This window comes from Typopeltis vanoorti, chromosome 7, assembly GCF_054136105.1.
Source record: "Typopeltis vanoorti isolate ZY-2024b chromosome 7, IOZ_Tvanoo_1.0, whole genome shotgun sequence".
NCBI lineage: Eukaryota > Metazoa > Arthropoda > Arachnida > Uropygi > Thelyphonidae > Typopeltis > Typopeltis vanoorti.
The window spans coordinates 34,973,224-34,995,076 of record NC_143555.1 but is presented as its reverse complement, the minus strand read 5'-3'; the positions used below and the strand labels follow the sequence as shown (position 1 = coordinate 34,995,076).

At 38.2% G+C, this 21,853-nt stretch overlaps 1 protein-coding gene across 2 annotated transcripts in view; it reads right to left on the bottom strand.

The window, feature by feature from the left end:
* The window catches only part of LOC150104578 (ATP-dependent RNA helicase DDX55), a 370,346-nt gene that overhangs the window by 339,199 nt on the left and 9,294 nt on the right, over positions 1-21,853 (bottom strand). For both annotated transcript variants that reach the window (XM_090395791.1, XM_090395793.1), the window contains exon 2: positions 65-172. In XM_090395791.1, the coding sequence (XP_090251917.1) occupies positions 65-172 (108 nt within the window). The remainder of the gene's footprint in view (positions 1-64; positions 173-21,853) is intronic.

Sequence of the window (21,853 nt, the reverse complement as noted above, 5' to 3'; positions counted from 1 at the left end):
CACACACACACACAGATATAATATATATAAGAAAACAGTATATATTATGGTTATATATATCTACCTGAACTGGTGTCATAAATTTGAAACCAAAATTCTTTATCGTATTTCGTACTGATGGATGAAGATTCAAATTATCCCACAAATATTTACTTTGTAAATCTTCCTTTGCCTAAAAAATAAAAAAAAAAGTTTTCTTCTTTAAATACATAGTTAAAAAATTTCACCCTATAATATATTAAAAGAAAAACTGTATAGCACCATTTCTACAATCATAAAAATTTTAAAAATTATATCTATCTATCCTTCTCATCCATCCATCCTAGGGTGGGTTGAGAGCCCCCCCCCCCCTAATAAGGAGCTTACAACTAATTAATGTAGCTGGGTCGACACTCCGTTCAGATTTTCATAGCAGAATACAGTTTGTGCACTTTTGCCACAGATGTAGTCTTCATCCTAATCCAGAACTCTGCACCAATTCCATTTGCACAAGAAGCCAAGTTTTGGGGACTGATATTTGACAGTAAACAGTTTCCTTTCTCACATATGTCAGTTTGGAGACAAGTTCTATAAAGTAATGAACATTCTATTCACCATATGTTCTTTGCTTTGTTTCTACGGATTTTGATTAAGATCAAAACTTGACTATAGGTCCTAAGTCTATGCCTCTGCCAGGGAGAATACACTGGGATGTGTGGACCCTATTCACCATCAGCCTATCAGAATTGCAATCCTGGAGCATTTTGCATGTCACCTACTCGTAGTTTGTGTACCAGAAACTGAATAGAAAAAAGTACTGAAAAAAATTTTGGACCAAATTACAATCAAAATATTAGAATGTATGAATGAAAACATAATCAGGAACTATGAAACCTGTTTCAAAGATCCAAAATCTTATTGTTAATAAAAAGCAAGAAATTTGAGTGGTTTATTATTATTACACCATCCGTGGAGTTGGCAGACTCATCATGGGAGGCTCATTTTACTAACAACATATCTATCATACTGAATCTTAAAATCTGTAACCCTCTCTGCATTAACAACATATTCCAGTAATGCATACCATTCACTAAATTCTCCATGTAAAAAAAATCTACTTCTTGTGCAGCTCTTCACCACACAACTTCTATGCATGGCCTCTGATGCCATCTCAGTTATTATCAGCTCTTCTGATCTTATTTTTCTGCAGCTTATTCAACATAAGTAGGGTCCCTGTTTTTAATCAGTCTCCTTCACATCTCCTGTCTTGGGCTGTAACCACATCCAAGTTCTTCATCCTCAGATTCTCTTCCACCAGCTCCATCCACCTCTTCTTTGGTCTCCTTCCTCCCCTGAACATCCATCTGAATGACCCACATACTTGCCCTCCCTCCTCATCACATGACCAAACCATCTCAACCTTGCCTCCTGTATCTTCGCTCCTAAAGTTCGCGACTTTCACCGTTCCCCTTACATAGTCATTTCTTAGACAATCCTTTCTGGTAACACCACACATCCACCTAAGCATTCTCATCTCTGCTATCTCCATTGTGCCGATGTTATTTTTCCTCAGGACTAGTTTCCATAGCATACGTCATAGCTGGTCTCACCACTGTCCTGAAGATTTTTCCCTTTAGTTTGATCAGCACCCTCTTATCACATAGCACTCCAGCCATCTCTCTCTCTCCAGTTCCTCCATCTAGCTTGTATCCTGCATCCTACTTCTTTCTCAGCCTCTCCATCCTCTTCCACTACTGAACCTAAGGGTGTCTGAAAAGCTCTTGGACTCAACCATAGATGGCAACACTATCAGCAAGATTTTTTTTTTCTAAGTTTGTACATCTATCATAAGCATTCATGTGAAATTGCAAGTCATTCTATCAAGTAGTTTGTTTCATAGCTGTCTGTAGCAAAAGTGTTGTGTATCCCTTGAAATGGACAAAACTGAGTATCATGCAGTTATAAAATTCTTTGTAAAAGAAAGTATAATGTCAAAAGAAATTCGTTCAAAGTTCATAAAAGTTTATGGGCACTCTTCTCCTTCGTTTCCGACAATTAAAAAATGGGCTTCTGAGTTTAAACATGGCTGTACAAGCCTTGAAGATGACCCACGTGAAGGATGTCCAAAAACTGTAACAACACCAGAAATCATTGATCAAGTGCATGATATGGTATTGGATGACCGGCGAGTCAAAGTGCGTGAAATTGCTGAGACTATAGGTATTTCAAAAGAACGTGTAGGATATATTTTGCATGAAGAATTGCACATGAAAAAGCTTTGCGCAAGATGGGTGCCACGCTTGCTCACAGCAGATCAAAAACGCACTCGCATGAAAATCTCTGAATGTGCTGAGAGCGTTTTAACAAGAATAAAACTGATTTTGTGCATCGATTTATTACTATGGATGAGACTTGAATTCACCATTTCACACCAGAATCCAAACAGCAGTCAAAACTGTGGACAGAAGCTGGTTGTTCAGCGCCAAAGACAAAGTCAGTTCCATCAGCAGGAAAGGTCGTGGCATCGATGTTTTGGGATTCTAGAGGCATTTTGTTTATTAATTATTTTGATATTATTCCAATCTTTTAACCAGAATAGACGAATAAATTCCCGAGAAAAGACCTGGTTTGCAGAAGAAAAATCATCTTTCATCAGGACAATGCACCTGCCCAAAGGTGTTTTGTCAATGAAAAAATTAAGGAATCTGCACTATGAATTGTTGGAATATCCACCCTATTCTCCAAGCATTCTCATTGAGGGTGTATTTGGCTCCCTCTGATTTCTATCTCTTCCCAAAACTAAAATTCTTCCTTGCTGGTCAGCGATTTTCTTCGAATCAAGAGGTGATTGCAACTGTAGAGGGGTATTTTGCAGATCTTACTAAGAACCACTACAGGGATGGGTTAATGGCGCTGGAACATCACTGCAATAAATGTATTAGTCTTAAGGGAGATTATGTTGAAAAATAAAAATATTTTGAAATTATAAATTTGTTTTTTCAGTGTTAGGCCGAGAACTTTTCAGACCACTCTCATAAGTATCTAAAGGCTAACCTTCCTGATGCACCTCCTTCCAGCTTCAGATCTGTCTCTTGGGTGCCATTCACTTTGCAACACATGTATTCTGTCTTACTTCTGCTCAATCTCATACCTCTTTCCTCCAGTATTTTCCTCCATCTTTCCAGTTTACCTGCCACTTCTCTTGGTTCTGCACACAGCACAATGTCATCTGCATACAACATTGTCTAAGGTGCATCTTCTATCACCTCTTCCATCATCTCCACTATCACAATATTAAACAGGAACAGATTTAATGCTGATCCTTGATGCAAACCAACTGTCACTTGAAAACTTTCTGTCTCTACCAGGCAGATCCTAACTCCTGTCTTCACATTTCTGTACATTGCCAACACCAAAACCTGACATATTTCTCCAGATACCTCCAGATTTCTTGCCTTGGCACTCTATCGTACACTTTTGCCAGGTCAATAAACACCACATGTAGCACCTGTTACTTCCCTCAAAACTTTTCCATTATCTGGCATAACCCAAAGATAGCATCCCTCATCAATCGACCAGGCATGAAGCCAAACTGCTCCTTTGCAATCACCATCTCCTCCCTCAGTCTTCTATCAAGAAACCTTTGTAAGATTTTCATTATGTGGGACATCAATTTTATTCCTCTGTAATTCTTAGTCTTGTGCATCCCCTTTACCCTTGTAAACAAGGATACTTTCCCTCCACTCCTCAGGCATTTTTTCCTGTTGACAAGCTTTCATAAACAGATCCCACACACAGCAGGTTAATGCCCTCTTCCCCAGTGCCTTCCATGCCTCCAGTGGGATCCTGTCAGGATCCACCAATTTTCCATTCTTCATCCTCTTTATAGCCTCCATCACTTCCACTCTACTGATGTTCTGCACCATCCCCTCATAAGGCTGCCCATCTTCTCTATGAGTCCTCACATTTTCCTGTTCAACAGCCTTCAAAGCATATTCTCGATCTGTTTCTTACATCCGCATCCCTCCTTAATAATCTTCCTTCGGAGTCTTTGATCTGCCTCACATATAAGTTGTCCTTTGATGACTTATTTCAACATTTTGTCAGTTGATAAATTTTCCCTCTGTCCTTCCTTCATTTCTAATTGATCATAAACATCATAACATGCCGTTGCCTTCGCCTATGCAACAATTCTCTTGGCTTCTAGCTTTCTCTCTCTGTATTCCTTTCAGTCCTCTTCCACTCTTGACTCGCCCTCACTTCTTCTATGCCTCCTTCACTTTCACTGCTTCTTGCACATTATTATTCCATCACCAACCCTCCTGCTCTCTAATATTTCCCAATGTTACACCAAGCAACTCAATCGTACAGCTCAGAATTTGGAATTATGTCTCCACCTATCTTGCACACATTTTAGACTATCTGAAATCCTCTCTAACACCCTCTCATTAAAAAAGGTTCCTCACACTCTCTTCTTTTAAGTGAAACCACTTAATTGTCTTTATCCCATGGTTTCCAAAGGTTCTTATCTTTGACCTTAGTGGTGCAGCAACACCAGCGCACAGCAGCTGGTGTTGCTGCACCACTTGATCTGATGGGATTACCTTACAATTTTTTACCTCCTTAAGATGTTTTCTTCTAGTCGAGATGTAGTCAATCTGTGCACTGTTATTCTAAATGTTATCAAATGTTCTTTCCTCTTGCAGAAAAATGAGTTTACAAACGCTACCACGAAGTCCACAACCCTCTCTCCTTCCTGGTACATCATTTCCTCTCCCTGGCCACAATGCACTCTTTCACAATCCCTATTCTGTATTCCTATGTATCCATTCAAGTCTCCTCTGACAATCACCATCTCATTTTCTTCCAATTATCTTATTTCTTCATCTAACACGATCCAGAACTCATCTTTCTCCTCCTGTACAGCCAACTTGTGGGGCATATGCACATAAGATGACCACTTGCTCTTCTCCAATAGTCAGCTTCATTCACATGATCCTGTTGTTTCTCCTACCCACTTCTAGTACTTTTTCCCTCATTCTGCCACACATCACAATTCCAACACCATTTCTTCCCTCTTTATTCACTCCGGAGTAGAACAATTTACACCCATCTCCCAGTTCCTTTGCATTGTCTCCTGAACACATAAAATGTCCAACTTCCTCTTCTTCACGATGTTTGCCACCTTCCTTCCTTTCTAGTCAAGTTCCAACATTCTCTCCACCCGCTGGGATCGCTTCTTTAACTGCATCCACCCCTGATGTGGTAGCCCTCGTCCACTTCTCAGCTGTAGGGCGATGTAACTGTGCATCGCCTAAGGCAGTGATTCTCAACCTATGGAGCATGCCCCTTTGGGGAGATGCAAAATACATAAGGGGGCAGGCAAAAAAAAAGTGAAAAAAGTGGAAATCAAAGGAAAAACTGAAAAACATTTAATGAAACTATTTATTGACACAAAAACATAAAATAAACTCTGAAAATAAAATAATAAAATCCACTGTATTAAATAAACTAGTTACACTTATGGGAACATATGAATATTGCAAATATACAGAGCAATTAATTAAAACTAAACAATAACAATGAATCTAAAACTTAATGGCTTCCTTGGGCCTGTGTTGCAGAGCAAAGCTTTTCATATGATGGTGATACATTGGAAACTGACACACTTACTTCTCTTTCTATATTTAACTGAGAACTATATTTTGATTTTAAGGCAGCCACTGTAGAAAACCTGAATTCATAAAGATAAGATGTTGGAAATGGCAAAAGTGCATGAAAAGCTCTTGATTTTAGTGCAGAAAATTCATAATCAACACTGGCCCAAAATTCAAACAGCGATTTAGATGCAAATTGTCTTTTGATTTTGCTGCTTGATGTGAAGTTTATAAATTGTTCCTCTTCTTCAATTGAAAAACCTTCAGGGGTAATTTGAAATTGGTTTCTAACCCACTCGTGCGTTGCCATTATGTTGTTGTCAGTTACAAAATACTTTCTAAAATTCTTCGTCAACATTGTTAAATGATTTTCAATAGTTGCAAATAAAACTTTGATGTGTTGTTCTTCTGCCTTGTAGGTTTTAATAAATTCATCCACATTTGCAAACACTTCTAATTTTTGTTGCTTTTTTGTGTTCTATAACTCTAGTTTTTCAAAAAAAAAAGCATTGATTTTGTCACTCATCTCTAAGATGTGTTCTTTTTTCCTTGGAGTTACAGGTTTAACATATTCAGTTTCTCAAATATGTCCACCAAGTAGCCCAATTTCATCACAAATAAGGAGTCTCTAAACTTCTCTGCTTCTTCATGATTTATCTCATTTAAAAGGGACTCATTTCCTTTGCAGCAAGAGCTTCTCTATGAATTATGAAATGTGTCCAAAGAAACTGTGGGCATTTTTTCCCTCACAAGGGCTTGTAAACTTTTAAACCTTTCAGACATAACTCGAGCACCATCAGTGCAAATTCCAGCACAATTTTTCCACTGCATGTTTGTGTTGCATATAAAATTGTGGAGTATTTTGAACAATTCAGGTGCTCTGGCTCTTCTTTCTATTGGTTTACAAAACAATAACTCTTCAACTGCTGATAATCCACTGCAAAATCGAACATAATCAATTAAATGACAATCCTTGTTGCTATGTTGCCTTGTCTAGCTGAAATGAGAATAATTGATCACAAGGCTTCGACAAAAGTTGTTGCTGCATATCTTCACATATATCACCAAATTGCTGAGCAACAGTATCATCTGATAGAGGTATGCACTGTAGTTGTTCAGCAAAACTTTCTCCAAGCATAGTTTCCACAATATCAATCGCAGCTGGCAGAATTAGGTCTTCTCCGATAGTGTGGGCTTTTTGCATCTAGCTATTTTATATTGAACTTTGCCATTATGGCATTAAAGTTCAATATAAAATTGCTAGATGCAAAATAGCTCATTTACAGACAAAGCTTTATAAATGCTAGATTGAGGTTGTATGAAAGAAGACACAGAGAGGAAAGATAGTGTGCATGTTGCCTAGGTAGGATAATTACGAGTTGAGCAAAAGAGCAGTAATATTGAATAATATAATAGCCACAATGAGTCAGAAGAGAGGATTGGAATATGTGGATGCTTGGAGTGCATTTGAGGGCACAGAGACCACTTGCATTTGAAAGAGGAAGGATGTAGGCATTTGGAGAGACTGCTGTTCTGAACGAGTCGGTGTGTCCTAGGGTGGATGGTAGCAGAGGAAGCCTCTTGTGGGAATGGGTACCTGGGAGAAGGGGGACAACATCATATAATGCTGAGCCCAGTGGAGTCTAGAGGGGATAATGCTGGGTATAGAAACAATGGCATTTTTATAATTTATACTAATGATAGGAGAATCCGGAATAAAGGAGAGGAATTGGTGGCGCTGATAGCATCAGCCTGGCCAAAGATTATGGGATCACTGAGATGTGATTGACAGAAGATGATATAATAACAGAAACAGAAGTAGATGGGTACAGCAGTTTTCGGCAGGACAGGAAGGGAAAGCATGGTGGTGAAGTACTGCTTATGACAAGTGATGACATATGTCCTCTTAGAGTGGAAGCTTTGGAAGGCAGTGACATTAATGATTTTGAAAGCATATGGAGTTAGGTAGAGATGGGAAAGACAGGATATTTAGTGGGGGTGTTGCTACAGACCAAGGAGTACAGAGGGTGGAGGACCAGGAGATGATTAGACAGTTGAGCTTTGCAAGTGCAAGAAGAATGATTGTTATGGGAGATTTTAACTATAGCAGTATAAATTAGGGAGAGGAAGATACATGTGGCAATAATGGAATGGAATTTCTAGAATTCTTGAGGGACAAATGTCTTAGGCAACATGTCATAAAGGGAACAAGAGGTTCAACAGTTTTGGATTTGGTCATAGCATCAGAAGAGTTGATAATGACTGAGATGACATCTCTCCCACCAGTTGGAGAGAGTGACCATATGATTTTGACTTGGAAGATGAATAGAAATGCAGGAGTATCAAAGAAACAGGAACGTATGTGGAATTATAAGGCAGGTGATTATAATAGCCAGACATCAACTTGGGAAAGTTTCATGGAGGGAGGAATTGGAAGGATGGGATATCATTAGTGCTTGGAAAATTGTGAAGGAATATTTCTTAGCAGCAATAGTAAGCTATATTCCAGGAGTGAAGAGGACACAATTTGGAGTAAAGTGGATAACAAACAATATTAAACAGGAACTGCATGCAAAAAAGAGGCTATGGAAGAGATATAAGGAGACAGATGAAGAGAAGATGCATGAAGAATATATGACACAGGCCAGGAGAGTGACTAGTATGGTAAGGAAGGCGAAACTGGAATACAAGAAGAGATTGACCCTAAGATCCAAAGAAAATCCCAGGGAATTTTTTAACTATGTGGCATCAGGAAGAGTATGAAAGAATGACTGTGAAAGAATGACACTGTGGGATAAAAATGGTAATAGAGTGAATGATGCAGAAGACATATTGGAATTGTTCAATGAACACTTAGAGTATTTCATCCTGGAGGAGTAAATTTTAATACCAGAGGGGATAGGGCAGGTTCGAGGTTTAGAGGTGCAGAAAGAGAGTGTGTTCCAAATATTGAGTACTCTGGATGTGAGTAAAGCAGTGGGACTGGATGGTTTTGAGAGAATGTGCTAAGGAACTGACAGAGCCTTTGACTTGGCTTTTCAATGCAAGTCTGGCTGCAGGATGAACAGGGAATGGAAGGAAGGTAAGATAGTGCCATTGCATAAAGGCAGTAGCAGACTGGAAGTGTCTAATTATAGGCCAGTTTGTGCATCATCAGTAGATGTTAACATCTTGGAGAAATTAGTGATGGACCATATACAGCATTAAGCAGATGAGAGTAATGTTATCCGTGAGAGTCAACATGGATTTGTGAAGGGGCGTTCTAGTTTTAGCATTTATACTAGCTTTTTATAGCAAAGTTACAAGAGCTGTAGATGAGGAAAAGGCATATACTGCCATTTTCTTGAACTTAGCGAAGGCATTTCACAGGGTTCCACATGATAAGCTGATATTTAAGTTGCAGCACATGGGTTTGGTTGTCAGGTTGGTCAACTGGATTCAGGATTGGCTGTCCGATAGGTATCAGCGAGTTGTGTATGTTGGCAGTTTCAAGGAGGCAAAGGGCTACAAGTGGGCTTCTATAGGGCGCAGTACTGTGACCTATATTGTTTAACCTTTATATCAATGACATTGTCAGTGGATTGCAAGAGGATATTCAATTGTTTGCAGATGATGCGAAGCTGAGAAGGGTTATTAGTAATAGTGCAAATGTGATAGACCTGCAAGAGGATTTGAATAAGCTACAGATGGGCAAATGAATGGGGGCATCGGTTTAATGTAGCAAAATGTAAGGTCTTGAGGTTTGGGACACATTGATGGGAAGCTGCATACTCTATGGGAGGAGTTATACTGGAGGAAGTAGGGGGAGACAAGAGATCTGGGGTTGATGATTGATAGAAACCTGAAATTTAGGGGACATATTGCAAAGGTGGTGAAGGTAACACAGATGATTTCTGCAATAATGAGAAGGCCACTGACCTGCAGAGATAAAAGAGTTATCATTCCATTGTATAAGACTCTGATCAGACCACACTTAGACTATTGGTCTCAGATTTGGCCCTCCCCAGGATTTGAAGGGGGATAAATTAACTGGAAAGGGTACAATGGCAGATAACAAAGATGGTTTCAGCACTGTATACAATGTTAGTTATGCAGATCAGCTGAGGGAATGTGGACTGCAGAGTTTGGTGGATAGAAGAAGGAGAGGTAATATATGATTGAGACTTTTAAATTGTTGAGAGGTGGTTACAGGGTTGACACTGGGGAGTTCTTTCGCTTGGTTGAACAGCAGGAAGGAGTGATGACAAGAGGCCATCCCTGGAAGTTACGAAAGGAAACTGTGAGAAAGAGGGTGAAAAGTGGTTTCTAGTTGGTCGTCCTTGACAGATCAACATACGTACTTCAAATGAATCAACTAGTAGCCAATAACAACACATATAAGCTGGTAAATTATAACCCAACAAAAAGGATAAAGGATAAAACAGAGAAACTACTCAAGTCCTTCACTTCTTGGCCACCAGACATGGTTAAAAAACTCAAACCCCACTACGCCCGCCCCCCCCTTCCCTCCCCAGAATATATGGGGTCCCAAAAATACACAAACAAAATGTGCCCCTTTGACCAATCGTAGAAGGAATAGACAGTCCCAATTACCACTTAGCCAAGAAATTAGCAGCAACACTCAAAGAGTTGGTAAGTCATTCCCCCTCCTACATAAAAACACACAACACTTTATAAACAAAATTAAAAACATAACACTCAACAAAGACGACTTATTAGTCAGTTTCAACGTTTCTGCCCTTTTCACTAATGTCCCATCAATGACACAATTCTCCTATTACAGAACAAATTTCAGCCCGACATTACGGCCCCTCTTTGCCCACATACTACAGTCCGGTTACTTTGTGTGGGAAAACAAATTTTACCTACAGAAAGAAGGTACAGCCATGGGCTCACCACTATCCCCCCCCCCAATTGCTAACTTCTACATGGAAAACCTTTGAGCAAATGGCTCTTGATTCCGCCACACTAAGACCAACCGTCTGGATTAGATACGTTGACGATGTGTTCGCGATCTGGCCGCATGGACGACAAACGCTAAACACATTCCTTAGCCACCTGAACAAACAACACGAACGCACATAAGTCACCATCAAAATCGAAAATCAAAATTCGCTCCCGTTCCTAGACACACTAGTCACACTTCTTCCTTCAGGCAGTCTATCCTTCACGGTCTACCGAAAACCGACACACACTGGCCAATACATACATGCTAATTCATACCGCCACCCATCACAAAAATATGGAGTCATTAACTCCCTTAAAAACAGAGCTACAACAATTTGCTCTAACCAGCAAGCCCTGAAACAAGAACTAAAAATCATCAGCGACATATTCATAAATAATGGCTATAACAAAAATACTATTAATAAAATACTCCATAAAACAACAACAAAAACGAATCTAGATTACAGTAAAACCATAGCCATCCCATACACTAAAGGGTTATCAGAAAAATTCAACAGAATCCTACAACATCATAACCTCAATGCCACCCACTAAACTTAAAACCATATTCAGCTCCTCTAGGGATCATCTCCTCCCATTGGCACATCCTGGAGTCTATTGCATCTGCTGCACCTGTAACTTACCATACATTGGTGAAACAGGACAGACAATCCCTATATACGCAAGAAAGAACACATTAGACACATTAAATATAACCATTATGGTGAAGCAGGCCTCTAAGACCACGTGCTTAACACCTTACACCAAATCAACTGGAAAAGCACCCACTCTTTACACCACACAAAAACCTGGTATGAAAGGAAATTTAAGGAAGCCTGTGAAATCCTGATAAACCACCCAAATATCAACAACAAAGATGGCATGATCTGGATAGCATACATTCAGCCTACCTAATATATAAGATCCAGCATAAGTCATTACTCTAGCCAATCTTCAGCTAGTATTAGAAACCATTCCATACCAATTGGCTGGAATGTACAAGTGTAATCATGATGTTAATATATGTACAGTAGTATCTCGGTAATCCGAACTAATAAAAACCGTGCTCGTTCGGATTAGCGAAAAGTTCGGATCAATGAATTTTCTCCCAAGAGACAACAATAACTGGCGTTTAAGACAAAAATTATCAGATTCTTGTGGTACATCAATTTAATTCTGAAAATAAATGAAGTAACTCATAGAAAAAAAAGCTACTGTACCGTAATGTAAAACTTAAAAAGTAATATAAGTTTATTTTAGTAAAAAATTTAGTTTGTATAAATCTTTATTGTTGAGGATTTTGATTTAATAGAATTGCATAGTTCAATATACAACTTAATTTGCTTAAAAAATATCACTTTCTTGTACACAACACACAAAACAAAGTTTCACAAAATAACACACAAAAGTTTTTTTTTTAATTTCTCTGTAAAAAAAGTCACTGATTTTCTTTCGCTTCTTGTAAGCTGAACTTTTTTCGAATGCTTCTTCTCGGAGCTGCATTAGCAATAAAACTTTGTGGAATGGCGTATCATTCTGATTAGCCCATTCTATAAACATATTAAAACTGTCAACTGCCTCTTCATGTTTTACTTTTTTTTTCTTTGAATTCTTTATCGTTATCATTGTCTGCTAATTAATTCTGTAGCGTCATATTTATAATTTAAGCATCTGATTTGATTTCGAATTCACTTTCGGTTCTACTTCTAATCCATTCCGTAACATCTGTTTGTGAAATTTCAACATCTGGATTTATATTTTTAACCAAATTATGCACGTTTTGAATTTCTGCTTTTTGTGTATCACCGTAGTTATCTTCGTAAATTCTAGAAGGCCACAATTTTCTCCATGATACTCGAATTGCTTCAGGTTTGAGGATTCCCAAGCAACATCAATTGAAAATGCTACATCCTTTAAATTTATATTTTTTATTGATGTGGTAATTTTGGGAAATTATATTTAAAAGCAGGTCTTTACGATCTTTTAATTTAATGGATTGTATTATGTTCTGATCCATTGGTTGCAACAATAGAGTACAGTTTGTAGGCAAAATAATAGTACACAAAATAATAATATATAATAAATATAATAATACGTAATAAATAAAACTTTTTTTCTTTCAAACCGCAGTTCGGATTACTGGAGGGTTCTGACTAAAGAGGTTCGGATTAGTGAGATACCACTGTATATAGATAGATACTTGTTGTTACGCCCAATGTATTTCTACAACCAACAGATAACACTAATAATAGGACTCTAGCGTTGGTGTATAATTTTTTTTTTTTTTTCACCAGAGGACAGGCCAACAATTGTGGCAGCGGTTGATCAGTATCTTTAACAAATCAATTTGATTGTAGTGTAGCTTGTTTTCTGTGTATAGTTGTATGCTCCAGAAGATGACCTTGACATAAAGGTCGAAACGTCGAATGTAGATTTTAGTTATATTAAACTAAAGTTTTTATTCAAACACGGTAGTTGTCTCCATAATTTTCAAAAATGAATTCGGATCACTGTGTAAGCTTAAAAGAAAGGATGAGGAGTGGTTTCTTTGCATGGAGGGCGGTTGAACCATGGAATGCATTGCCTGATGGAGTGGTGACATCGAGAACGGTCAATAAGTTCAAGGAGTGGTATGATAGACTGTGTTTCTTAGGAAGGACCTCCTACGATGAATCTTTTAACTCCATGGAGGCCTGAATAATAATAATAATAATAATTTGCTGATGCATGAATTCAATATCACTCCCCTGTACCTCCTGGCCTATAGCAGCAACCAACTGTATATTTGGTTGCGTTGGTCACTATTTCACACCAAACCGCCTCAAACAAACTATCATTCACATGTCTATCATCTTGATATACTACTTTCTTTGGCTGCAACTCATCAGCTATCATCAACAGTACTCCTCCCCTCGTTCTATCTTCTCTATCCTCCCTGAAAATACTGTGCCCATCACATTCAATTCCAGTGACCACATCTTCTACTGACAGCCAAGTTTCACTAATGCCTACAACTTTTGGTGAGATTGCACTGACTAATGTCAAAAATTCTTCCCTCTTATTTCGAATGCTTCTTGCATTGGTATACAAAAATTGCAGATTTTCTTTAGTTCTTGTACCAACTTTAGAACTGATATACCTGTCACTAATTTCAGTAGTCCCATGCCGATTTTTATCCACTCTATTCTGCAATTTATTCCACGAATAAGAATCAACAAATATACAATCACTGCTTAAGTTTCTCCCTCTTATACTCAACCTTTTTAATTTTAGTTTCCCTGCCCAATTACTTCAACTTGTTTAGAAAACAGTAACCTCTTCAATCGCTTATGACCTTCCATGTTCAGATGCAACCCATCTCTTGCATACAGCTGTCTTTTTCATTCAAACACACTCCAGACATCAACAAATTCCAGACTTCTTTTGTTGCACATTCTTGTAATCATATCATTCATTATCATCACTCGTCTACTTAACTCATAATTCTCAAAACGAGGCAGCACACACACTATCCTCCCATTGACGCTTTTCTTCTTCACGATATCTAATATTATCTGCAATACAAAGAATTTTAGATGTATTTGAGGGTCTAAAATCATATACTCCTTCAAGCAAACAATGCCAAAAGATTTTACATGATTTTGTTGAAAATCCAGTAAATGAAGTATACTTCTGTTTTTGCATGGAACTTTACAATTATATCAAACTGTGCTCAAGCGTGTAGAGTCCAGTTCTATAACTGCAACAGAAGAGTTAATGAAATATTCTGAACTGAAAAATAAACTTAAAGAAAGGTTTCAACATAAATTTCTGGCATTTTTGGCAAAACAACAGTTAAGTAAACTAGCATCAAATGGTGAAATTAATCCATAATTCTATGGAGACTTGATGATCTGTGGTGTGCAAGATAAAATACTTGAGGAGTGTATGCCTGGAGGAACGATAGCCAGTGTGGCTTTGACAGTTAAGAGAGATGAAAGGGTGGATGAGATGATTGTGTTGATGGTTATGAATGATCAGAGAGGCAAGAGGTGGGCAAGAGATCAAGGTTCATGGTTGAGGTATGGAAGGACTCAGAGTAGGAAAATAGTGTGTGTTGCCCTGGTATGATAATGAAGAGCTGTGAAGAGCATTAATAATGAATAGTATGATAGCAAGAATATGTCAAAAGAGAGGCTTGGAATATGTAAATGCTTGGGAGGCATTTGAGGACAGAAAGGAACTGTATGCAAGAGACCTTGAATCAGGAAGGATGCAGCCATCTGGAGAGATTGCTGTTCTCGGAACGAGTCAGCGTGTCAATGCAAGGAAACTAGAATTATCAGGATAGATGGTAGCAGGGGTGGCCTGTTGTTGGAACAGGTGCTTGGGAAAGGGGGAATACATCAGGTAATGCTGAATCCAGTGGAATCTGGAGGAGATAATGATAGGTATAGAAGCAGTGACATTTTTATTCTTTATACTAATGCCAGGAATATCCAGAAATGGTGGCGTTGCTAGCATTAACTGGTCCAAAGATTGTTGCGATCTCTGAGATGTGGTTGACAGAAGATGATATACTAACAGGAATCGAAGTAGCAGGTTACAGCATTTTTTAGAAGATAGGAAGGGAAAATGTGGTGGTAGAGTACTGCTTATGATAAATGATGACTTGTATCCAATCAGAGTGGGAGCTTTGGAGGGCAGTGACATTAATGATTTTGAAAGCATATGGCGTGAGGTAGTGGACAACAGAGGATATTTAGTGGTGTGTTGCTACAAGCCAGGGAGCATAGAGGATGAAGAGCAGGAGTTTTGGCAATTGAGCTTGGCAAGTGCAAGAAAAATGATTGTTATGGGAGATTTTAACTACAGCAGTATAAATTGGGAAAAGGAAACTGCATGTAGTAATAAGGGAATGGAATTTCTAGAATTCATGAGGGATAAATGACTTAGGCAACAAGTACTAAGGAACACAAAGTTCAAGAGTTTTGGATTTGGTAACAGCATCAGAAGAGCTGATAATGCTATTCTGAGTAATGTATGCCTGGAGGAATGATAGACAGTGTGTGGCTGTGGCAGTTAAGAGGGAGCGAAAGGGTGGATGAGATGATTGTGATGGTGGACACGAATGAATGAATGATGGTGGGGTGCTTTATCACCTCTTGCTAGTCAAGAGCTGATAAAGTACCTGAAGGGCTCACTTTAGTGAGTAAGGACGTGGCAAATCCAAGGTACCTGATGCTGAACCATGCCTTCTTCATGTGATGATGCCCCCCCCCTCCCTTCTTTCTTTTCTTCTTGCTCCTTCCCCCCAGTGCTATTAGAGTAATCGAGGGCTGGGGTGAATATTTCCTATTTTGCTGTGTTGTTTCGTTGATTAAGCCACCGAAGGGGACAGGCTAGTCCCAGTAGGTGCCAGTCTTAAGTCTGGATAAATGGCTAGGGTTGACGTCAGGAGCTGCATCCAGTCATAAAACTTCACTGCCAACTCTAGCTAATAAGTCAAGAAAGTGATACTAGGACATTCCCTAAGGCCAGTGTTTCTCAACCTTCTTTCATGTGTGCCCCCCATTTTTTAATAGTTTTTGTGGCCCCTCCTCTCCCTTGCGATTCTTGTGTTGAGACACTGTCAAAACCCATAAAAGTTAGCAAAACAAAACAACAAAAACAAACAAACTAGGAATTAATTAAAATTTTTAAATATTCATACAAATTTAAATATGTCATCAAATCTTTTGAAAATTGTATAGATCTGGCATCACTGCACAGACCTTTGAATCGTATCAGCCTTTCAGAAACATTTGCGAAGTCTCAAATGTTCTGGAAATGTTTCTGCGAGTATATATAAGGCTTGAAATGGCAGTAACACTGCAACAATGACCAACAGTGAGAAGCCGAAGGTTGGCGTTATTTTACTCCTATTCACAATGAATGTGATGCATGGTATAAAAACGATCTTTTGTAGCGTAGGAAAATGGATAAATTTTTAACTGGACATATGCAGGCATCTGATGACTGTGGAGTGTCGATGTCAACAAATTCAGGTTCACAGAATATCACTCAGAAAGTACAACAGAATATATAGATTTTGGTTTTACAAAGACTGAAGTAAATGATGAAATTGAACAAATAACACTGTGTGTGCTTTGTTCAAAAATTTTGCTGGCTGATAGCATGAAACTGAATAGACTTAAGACATTTGGTCTTTGCTGCCAAACTGAAATGTTTTGAAAAGCAAAAATTATTATTATTCAGTCCTCCATGGAGCCAAAAGACTCATCGTAGGAGATCCCTGTTAGTAAACACAAAGTCTATCATACCACTCCTTAAACTCATTGACCATTCTCACTCTCACCACTCTATCAGGCAATGCATTCCATGGTTCAATCACCCTCCATGCAAAGAAACCACTCCTCATCCTCTTGCTTAGTTTCCTTTCGTAACTTCCAGGGATGGCCCCTTGTCATCGCTCCTTTCCACTGTTCAAGCGAAAGAACTCCCCAGTGTCAACCCTGTAACCACCTCTCAACAGTTTAAAAGTCTCAATCATATCTCCTCCTCCTCCTCCTATCTGCCAAACTCTGCAGTCCACATTCCCTCAGCTGATCTGCATAACTAACATTGTACAGTGCTGAAACCATCTTTGTTATCTGCCATTGTACCCTTTCCAGTTAATTTATCCCCCTTCAAATCCTGGGGAGGACCAAATCTGAGACCAATAGTCTAAGTGTGGTCTGATCAGAGTCTTATACAATGGAATGATAACTCTTATCTCTGCAGGTCAGTGGCCTTCTCATTATTGCAGAAATCATCTGTGTTACCTTCACCACCTTTGCAATATGTCCCCTAAATTTCAGGTTTCTATCAATCATCAACCCCAGATCTCTTGTCTCCCCCTACTTCCTCCAGTATAACTCCTCCCATAGAGTATGCAGCTTCCCATCAATGTGTCCCAAACCTAAGACCTTACATTTTGCTGCATTAAACCGACACTCCCATTCATTTGCCCATCTATCTAGCTTATTCAAATCCTCTTGCAAGGCTGCCACATCTGCACTATTACTAATAATCCTTCCCAGCTTCGCATCATCTGCAAACAACTGAATATCCCCTTGCAATTCACTGACAATGTCATTGATATAAAGGTTAAAATTAGCACAATGAGGGCAGGGTTAGTGATTATTATGGGGGATTTTAATTATGGTGATATCAATTGGAAGGAGAAAATATCATGTCGCAAAAAGGAAATGGAATTCATACATCTACGAGATAATCACTTTGAACAGCACATAACTGAAGGGACACGTGGTGTGAGAGTGTTGAACCTGGTCATTGGTTCAGAGGATATATGCATAAGTAAGGTGTCCTCATTACCTCCAATTGGTGAGCGCGATCACATGGTACTGACTTGAAAGGTTCAAAATTTGTGGATTTTTCTCTTAAGAAGGGATACATATACAACTACAGGTTAGGCAATTATAACAAGCTTTGGAGTGAGCTTGCAGCCATCCCATGACAGAACATATTGCAGGGGAAAGATGTTAGCAGTGCATGGGATAAAATCAGCAGGTATCTGAGGAAGGAAATATCAGATTGTGTCCCCATGGTCAGGAAGACAAACAAGGTAGGCATTAGATAGATGAGTAGTAGTAGAATCAAGCTTGATCTGCAAAAAAAGAAAATGTTATGGAGAATTTACAAGGAGAAAGGCGATCAACACACCCATGAGCAGTACAAGGCTCAAGCTAAGAAGGTTACCAGCATAGTAAAAACAGCTAAATCAGATTATGAGAAGACCTTAGCCAAGGAGATCAGTGGTAATCCCAAAGAGTTCTTCCACTATGTCGCAAGTAAAAGGAAGAATGACTTTGGAAGAATAAATTTAGTTGATGCTGATGGTATTGCGGTGACAAATTCAGATATGATAGTAGAGTTACTGAGTGATCACTTTTCAAAAGTCTATCACCCAAATGAGTAACAATAACCAATGTGAGAATTGAAGTTAAGAAATCAGAGGTACTTAGTATATTGCAAAATTTAAATACAAACACTGCTGTAGATTTTGATGGAATATCAGCTCGGGTGTTGCGTGAATGTGCAAAGGAATTGTCAATGTCTCTTACTTGGCTATTTAACTTAAGTTTGAACTCTGGTGTGGTCACTAGGGAGTGGAAGGAAGGCAAAGTAGTTTTAGAGCCATCTTAATTTGCATAAAGATAGCTCTAAAACTGCGGTAGTTAATTACAGGCCAATCACCATCTTGGGAGTGGTGGTAAAAGTACTGGAAAAGTTGGTTAAAGACAAAATTCAAGAATGGGTGGATCAGGATATGATACTCTAATGTGGCCAACATGGTTTTGTTAAAGGTCGATCCTGCCTTAGCAAAATTTATTAACTTTTTATAATAGAATGACATCTGAGTTGGACAAAGGAAATGGCTACACAGTGGTACTTCTGGATTTTGCTAAGGCTTTTGACAGGATACCCCATGGAATACAGTTGCACAAATTGGAGCAGATGGGGATGGATACTAAACTGGTGATATGGATAGGAGAATGGCTCAGGGAGGGATACCAGAAGGTAGTGTATGGAGGGGCAGAGTCCAGGATGAGGCAAGTGACCAGGTCTCTGTGCTTGGGCCATTGTTGTTGTTTAATTTGTACATAAATGATATAGGAAATGGCTTAAAGGGAGATATTCAATTGTTTGCTGATGATGCAAAGTTGGATAGCGCAATAAAAAATCAAGCTGATACCGAGAGTTTGCAGGATGATTTAAATAAGCTGGCAAAATGGGCAAAAGGTAATAGAGTCAGTTCAATGTGGAAAAGTGTAAAGTTATGCATTTTGGGATTAAGAGATTACCAGCTGTGTACTACAATGATGGAACAGTACTCCAAGAGATTGATGAGGCTAGGGATTTAGGGGTGTTGGTGGATAAGGAGATGAAGTTCAGAGGATATACACTGCTAAGGTGTCCAAGATTGCACATAGGATTACGTGGTTATTTAGGAACACACTAACATCCAGAGATAAAGAGGTTATTATTCACCTTTATAAAGCGTTGATACTTCCACACTTGAATTACTGTGCTCAGGTCTGGTCACCTGGATTCCTTGGAGATGAGGAGGCTGTGGCGAGGGTTCAGATAAGAGCAACTAAGTTGGCGAGTGATGTAAACAATGATATTGATAGATTGAGAGTTTGTCGATTGCAGAGGTTGGTTGATAGGTGGAGAAGAGGGGATATGATAGAAACATTTAAATTACTAAAAGGTTTTTATAAGATTGATGCAGGGGAAATGTTTCAGCTGTGTGATAGTGATGGAAGAACAAGAGGTCATTCCTGGAAATTAAGGAAAAGTGTGGTTAACAAGAGCATGAGAACGAGGGTTTTTGGCTGGAGGGTGGTGAATGAGTGGAATGCATTGCCTACTCAGTTGCGAGTTCTTCGTCTGTAAATGAATTCAAGAAGAGATATGATAGATATTGTTTTGATAGTTTGGGTCTCCTGCGATGAGTCTACTGACTCCATGGAGATACCCGTAATAATAATAATAAGCTCAAAAATCCTGTGAGATAAAACTGTTTTGTATTCTATATCAACAAATTCAGAATTCTTTAAGTTGGGTGGTTCTGTGTATACATGAAAATATTTGTATATTTTAATTAGTATCACTTCAATATCCACACTGTAGCTGCAGCAGTCTGAACACAATTGAAGGGTGCAGGGGAAAAACAACTTCAGTCCACGATATTGACTTCCAAAAAAAAATGTAATTAAATTTTCCTTGTTGTCAAAATGCAAGTAAACATAGCATAACAAAATAAAAAAATAATAGATATGGTACATTCATGTATATTAAGCATAATTAATTTAAGTAGTACTTAAAAAATAAAAAAACAAATGGCAAATAATGGCCTTTTTGTCGAAATGGCCGGACTGAAGTGGTTTTTCCCCCGGTAAATTCCGGCTAAGTTGGTGCCTATATAAAAAAATGGTTGTTATGCACATTTTTTTATTAATCAGATTGGTAATATCTGATTTTTTAATTAATTAATTATTTAATTTATAAATAATGATCAGATCGCATCCTTTGTTTTAAAGATAATAGGTACTAAGGGAATTATTATACTAACAAAGGTTGGTAAGTGCTTCTTTATTAAGTGAGCAATAATACACAAAAAATGAAATATGGTAAAAAGTAATAAAAATTTAAGTAGTTAAAATATTGCAGTATCATTGGATGGTCATCAACGTTGTCGTCATTGCCACCCTCTGGAGCATCATTATACAGCAAGTCTTCGTAAATTTTTTTTGAATTTGGCCGCTCTAAAAATTGAGACAGGTGGAGTAGGTCGTTATACTTTGCCAACTTTATGGGTACTTTGGCAGTGTATAAGCTCTGTAGCACAGTTTCTCTGTTATTTATTTTTTTATTATTCTGATTCTTTATAGTTTTCTTTACAATAGATGCACTTTCATATGCGGCGGAATAAGCCGACTTGTAAAATATCGCTGTAGGTTTTTTTGTCCTTTAAAATTTGCAGCATACGAATTGGTCTCGTGGGAAAAAGGCATTTCGCTTTATACAAAGGTGATAAATGATCTGTCCAATTTTGGAAATCAAAATCCTTTCCACAGTCAATCACTTCAAAAGGTATAGGTTTATCTTGACTGATACGTAAAACTTCTCTCCAGTCATCCGGAGTTTAAGTGTAAGATTTTTGGTTTAACAACCCCATATTTTTATCACATTCTAAGTAAGAATGCCCTCTAATAGGAAATATCATCTTTACAACATCAAATCTTTCTTTTTTTGTTACTAAAAAGTGAAGCATTCGGAAAACAGTAAAATTTTTATTTTGACTAGCACATGAGTCACAAAAGATTACAAGTTCTTTAACATCTAAGGGCAAAATATTGTACACGAAATGGAATAACATTGAACAAACATCATCCGCTCCTTTCTTTGCGACTGACTCATCCTAAGTATAAAATACAGATCGTGAATTTGAAAGAATATGGATGTTAAAGCTTATGAAGTTAAGTTGACGTTTGTAGTATACATCGTTAGTTGTAATATTTGGACAAGGCAAAATTTTTTGAAAATCCATCGCGACAGCTTCGAAAGCTGAATTTTTAAGTGAACATTTGCGATAAGGTCTCTTTAAGGAATAAAAACGTTCTGCTTTTGTCAAATGTACCTTATACTGTGTGTCTTTTTGCTTTTTCTGATTTGTGATTTCTTTCAAAGCATCTCAATCAGCACAAGATTTAATTTTTTCT